This window comes from Rana temporaria, chromosome 9 (genome assembly GCF_905171775.1).
Source record: "Rana temporaria chromosome 9, aRanTem1.1, whole genome shotgun sequence".
NCBI classification, from domain to species: domain Eukaryota; kingdom Metazoa; phylum Chordata; class Amphibia; order Anura; family Ranidae; genus Rana; species Rana temporaria.
This window is the reverse complement of record NC_053497.1, coordinates 31,623,383-31,629,382: the sequence shown is the minus strand read 5'-3', so window position 1 is coordinate 31,629,382 and position 6,000 is coordinate 31,623,383. Positions and strand designations below refer to the sequence as shown.

Below are 6,000 nucleotides of genomic sequence, written 5' to 3'. Positions count from 1 at the left end.
AGAGGGGAACATGATTGACGTCCGGCTATGGCGCGTCACGCGTTCCGAAAATAGCCGGAGTAGGACTCGGCTGTTCACGGCGCTATACGGCGCCTGCGCACAGACTAGGAGCTGACTGCGCAGGCGCCGTATATATCCGAGTCCTATTTCGGCTATTTTCGGAACGCGTGATGCGCCATAGCCGGACGTCAATCATGTTCCCCTCTTCATAAGAACGCCTATTTCCCCGCCGGAGTCTGAAACAAAACTGGATGATTTAACGGTAAGTACAGCGCAAAAAAAATAAAAAAAAGGCATACTATAGCTGACGCTAGTATGCTGGATGGGATGGTACATAAAGAATTTTTTTTTTTAGGGTGAACCCCCGCTTTAAGTGGTTAACATTTTATTTTTCTGAGGGTATACACCAGCTTTAAATAATTTAAAACTTTAAAAAAGTAATTTATAGGGGAAAATGCAGATTTTAACACGCGCTCAGTTTAGGTGTACGAGAGATTTCCCAGGGAGAACGATGCAAGGAAATATGGCTTTTTCAGCAATAGCAACTAAAATTGGCTTCCTTCACCCACTTATAAATATAAAAGAGATAACGTTGGTATTTCACAAGAAACAGGAGATAACAAATCTTTCACTTTTATATACAGTGCAACCTCTCCATCTGGAATCCATCCCTCCAGGAGACAGGAACATTGCCAACCAAGCTGACGTTCTTTGTTCCCTAACACGTAGTTCGAAAGAAACTTCCGCCAACCAATAACGGAAATACTCACGCCACACAGCCAATCAGCGCTTACGCTCGGCCCTGCTCAGCACTAGGGAGACACAGCACTATTGTGTTTTACAACGCTGTCGCTGATTTTCTTAGCGTCGGCCATTTTGTTGTAGACAAATATAGCTTTAGCTTATGTATTAATCCTATCAAATATGTCTCGCCTCCTATCTCTGCTTTGGAGACATAGTGCTGGAAGGATTGCTTCCGCCACACATGACGTCACGGTCCTTGCTTGTCATCCATGTCTGTCCCCCCCTCTGTACTGACACACTGGCACACTGCTGGCACTACTTCTTCAGAAAGGTATCAGAGATGTTTATTACAATTCTTACTGCATGGAGTCTGTTTGCTGCATGATGTGTGTCTGGATTTATTAAAGCTGAACTTATAGAAGATTGAGTTGCTCCAGCTTGGCTCAATGTCTGAATGTTCCATACCTGTGTGATCCCCATGGCAGTTGGAAATCCCTGTAGTAGTCACCACTTCTACAGTGATCTCTGCTGTCCTCCGGGTCCCATGGTGAGCGGCTGCCTTGCTGCATAGTGATCACAGGGGGTCGCTTGCTCAGCATGGTTGCCATTCACAGAACTTTTCCTTTGCAAGGCATTCCCTTATTGGATGAGGTGGTGATTGTGATGTCACTTCCCTGCCTCTTCACCTTGTCCAATCAGGAGACACTTTGCATTTAATAAAAATGAAAGGCGTTCTGTGAATGGTGCCCGTGTTGAGCCTGTGACCACTATGCAACAGCGCAGCTGCTTGCCATAGGGACCTGGAGGATAGTAGCAGGCACCCCAAATCCAGTGATGCATGCTAAGGATGAGCTTAGGCGCGTTTGCAAGTCCACGTGCCCGCACCCCGTGCCCCCCAGGAAGCTGACACTCTGCAGCGCTAATCACAGGTAGTTAAACATTTCCCGATCTGTGCAGCTGCAGACCAGGAAATGTCTCGCTGCTTGTGATTAGTGCTGCAGAGTGTCAGCATCCTGGCGGGCATGGGGTGCGGGCACGTGGACTTGCGAACACGCCTGAGCTTATCCTTGCCTGCTACACTGATTTTCAGCTTCCACCACAGAGATCCCGCAGGCAGGGCCGATCCGCCCTATAGGCTCACTATGCAAGCCGCTTAGGGCCCCGCAAAGCTGCGGAGGGCCCCCCAAATTACTAGAGGCCCCGCCTGGTGCTGGTGAGAAGTAATTTTCGGCCCCTCACCCCGCTTCTCAACTTGCTGGCTGCATGGGAGAAGAGGTAAGAAGTCAGCACCCCCCGCTTCTCGTTTAATGTAACACAGGGTTTGACAAATTTGCTTGGAATCTAGGAGCCAGCTAAAAAAGTTAGGAGCCAGAAAACGCACCCCGTCCCGGCGAGCTTGCGCGCAGAAGCGCATATGTAAACTGTGTTCAAACCACACATGTGAGGTATCGCCGCGATTGGTAGAGCGAGAGCAATAATTCTAGCCCTAGTCCTCCTCTGTAACTCAAAACATGCAACCTGTAGAGTTTTTTAAACGTTGCCTATGGAGATTTTAAAGGGTAAAAGTTTGACGCCATTCCACGAGCGGACGCAATTTTGAAGCGTGACATGTTGGGTATCAATTTACTTGGCGTAACATTATCTTTCATAATATTAAAAAAAATGGGGATAACTTTACTGTTGTCTTATTTTTTAATTAAAAAAAGTGTAATTTTTTCCCAAAAAAAGTGCGCTTGCAAGACCGCTGCGCAAATATGGCGTGACAGAAAGTATTGCAACAATCGCCATTTTATTCTCTAGGGTGTTGGGATAAAAAATATATATAATGTTTGGGGGTTCTAATTAGAGGGAAGAAGTGAAAATAGTGAAAAATGACATTAGAATTGCTGTTTAACTTGTAATGCTTAACTTGTAATACCAACGGCCACCACCAGATGGCGCCAGCTTACACATCTGGTGGTAATAACTTGTAATACCAACGGCTCACCACCAGATGGCGCCAGCTCACAAAAAAAAAAGAAAACATTTTTCTTTTTTTTGCCCCCCCCTTCCAAGCCAAGTCGCCAGGACCTGGCGCCCGGGATTTGTCGAGCCCTGGTATAGAGACATAAAAGTTAACTGATTCCTTTTAAAAATAGATTAAATTCAATCATATAATGTACCTCTAGTTTCACTTTCGTTTTTAAACTGGTTTCATGTTTCTGTGAAGTAAAGAGAGACACAGAACAAAAACAAACAAATCCAGGGCAGTGTTTCGTTTTTAAAATGAATCTGATTGGTTCTGAGGAGTTTTAGACACACAGCTTGGACCACAGTGAGAAGCTCCCATGAGATTTTTCATAAGGAGCCAGACAAGCAGGAAGTGTGGAGATCACAGCAGAATTACAGCAACTTCAAAGCAAAAACGAACAATGAGGACATGAAACCAGTACTGCAGTAAGGTAAAGGAAGCTATTTAGCTAAAAAAAAAAAATCCTTTAGTGATCCTTTAAGCTATTCATCCAGTTAGCTTTAGCAATTCCAGCATCCCCACGCATTTTCTGCAGGAAATGCATTTTCTAGTATTATATGTTTTTTGTAAATCTGCAGAAAATCTAATGGGGTGTGTGGGGCCTTCCCGTCACTCACAGTCTGTGCGATTCTATAAAAGGGATACATTGAAGATCTCCCATGTGAAAGCATTTATTTATTTATTTATTTATGTACTTATTGTTTTTTGTTGTTATTGCAGCACCTTCTCATGAACCCCACTTGTCCTCTCCCATGAGATTCCACCCTCTACAATGAATAAACTAGGTGAGACTTTTTTTTTATTTTTTATAAACATGTACATTTTTTTTTAACAAGGGCTCTGAACTTTCTAAATAAAGAGCCAGTTTACTTTCCTTCAAACGTTGGGAGGATTGGACTGTGGTCTGTGTGAGCAGAAGATGCCTTGGGCTGGGTGGTCAGTTTGCGTGAAGAAAATTACATAGGAGGGGGATTGTGCCCCATTGTCAGTGTCGGTGGGAGGAATCGGCCCCATCATTGGTGTCAGTGGAAGGAATAGTGCCCCATCATTGGTGTCAGTGGAAGGAATAGGGCCCCATTGTTGGTGTCAGTGGAAGGAATAGGGCCCCATTGCTGGTGTCAATGGGGGAAATAGTGTCCCATCACTGGTATCAGTGGAAGGAATTGTGCCTCATTGTTGGTGTCAGTGGAAGGAATAGTACCCCATTGTTGGTGTCAGAAGGAGAAATCAGGCCCCATCATTGGTGTCAGTGGGAGGAACAGTGTCCCTTCATTGTCAGTGGATGGAATAGTGCCCCATCATTGGTGTTAGAGGAAGGAATAGTGCCTCATGGTTGGTGTCAGTGGAATGAATAGTGCTCCATCATTGGTGTCAGTGGAATAATTATTGCCCCATTATTGGTGTCAGTGGCAGGAATAGTGCCCCATGGTTGGTGTCAGTGGAATGAATAGTGCTCCATTATTGGTGTCAGTGGGAGGAATAGTGCCCCATCATTGGTGTCAGTGAAAGGAATAGTGCCCCATGGTTGGTGTCAGTGGAATGAATAGTGCTCCATCATTGGTGTCAGTGGAAGGAATAGTGCCCCATTATTGGTGTCAGTGGGAGGAATAGTGCCCCATTATTGGTGTCAGTGGGAGGAATAGTGCCCCATCATTGGTGTCAGTGAAAGGAATATTGCCCCATCATTGGTGTCAGTGAAAGGAATATTGCCCCATTATTGGTGTCAGTGGGAGGAATAGTGCCCCATCTTCTTTTTTACATAGTTAGTCAGGTTGAAAAAAGACACAAGTCCATCCAGTTCAACCACAAAAAAAATAAATAAACAATATATATATTTTTTTGTGAGTGGAAGGAATAGTGCCCCATTGTTGGTGTTAGTGGGAAGCATAGTGCCCCATCATTGTTATGAGTGGAGGGGATAGTACCCCATTCTTGGTGTCATAAGGAAGAATAGTAGCCCGTCATTGGTGTAAAACGATTGCAAATAGTCGTCATTACACATCAGTGTTTGGTTCAAGCTTGAACACCAACCTTCCCTTTAGTCTTGCACAGTTGTACACGCTCCAGTCCTTTACTGAATTTGCCTATTCTGATTTCACTGCACACTGTGAGCTTCTCACACTGTGCATTAGAATCTGCAGCACTGATCTCCCCTTCCAGCATGTAAAATGTCACTTTCCGTCTCTGGCGTCATTTTTCTCTGGCCGGTCTGGCTAGAGAAGGAGATAATGGAGCGCGATCCCTGATGACCCCCTGAGGTCTCATTAAAGAGGACCTGTCACCAAAAATGATGAAAAATAAAGTTTAAGTAAAAAAAAAGTGTTAAAGTTACACCCAAGAACCCCCAAAAAACAAATGTTGCGTCCCCCCCCCCCCCCCCCCCGCTACATGAACATCTGAATGTAACACAAGCATTTAGGGCTCCTATGCATGAAAGCTTTGGTTGCACAACACGATGCCACATGAGACCAATAATACTGAATGAATGAAAACGTATATAGCGCAACACATGCGAACTTAATCGCCTCTACTAATCCCATTAGGGGCTATTAATTAACCACTTGCCTACTGCCATATAGTAAAATGACGGCAGGCAGCCACCCACCCTCCCTCCCTCCGGGTGGGCGTCATGTGACGTCTTTGTTTTCCCGGCATTCTGGCGATCGCGCCCCCGGAGGCGTGCGTTCGCCGCATCACTGTGTACTCGATGCGCGTGCCCGGCGGCTGCGATTGCTCATCACAGAGCAGGGACGTGGATCTGTGTAGGTAAAATGTTCCTTGTATATAGGAACACCGATCGGTTTCCTCCTCTCATCAGTCCCCTCCCCCTACAGTTAGAATCACTCCCTAGGACACACAATTAACCCTTTTTAATTAGAGCAATTTTTTTTTTTCAATCAATATACGCTTATTGCATTTTTTTTTTTTTTTTTTACCAAAAATATGTAGAAGAATACATATCGGCATAAACTGAGGGAAAACAATTATAAAAAAAGGGATATTTATTATAGCAAAAAGTAAAAAATATTGTGTTTTTTTTTTTTTTTTTTTTAAATTGTCGCTCTTTTTTTGTTTTATAGCGCAAAAAAAACCGCAGTGGTGATCAAATACCACCAAAAGAAAGCTCTATTTGTGGGGAATTTTTTCTTTTTTTTTTTTTACCAAAAATATGTAGAACAATACATATCGGCCAATTTTTTTAATTGGATATTTATTAAAGCAAAAAGTAAAAAATATTGTGTTTT

The 6,000-nt window shown here is 44.0% G+C and overlaps 1 protein-coding gene across 1 annotated transcript in view; it reads left to right on the top strand.

Moving 5' to 3' along the window:
• Positions 1-965: 965 nt before the first annotated feature.
• SKIV2L (Ski2 like RNA helicase) overlaps positions 966-6,000 on the top strand; it is a 106,076-nt gene continuing 101,041 nt past the window's right edge. Inside the window, exons 1-2 of the mRNA XM_040323079.1 lie at positions 966-1,075; positions 3,476-3,540. Coding sequence (XP_040179013.1) covers positions 3,528-3,540 — 13 coding nt within the window. The 5' untranslated portion in view covers positions 966-1,075; positions 3,476-3,527. The remainder of the gene's footprint in view (positions 1,076-3,475; positions 3,541-6,000) is intronic.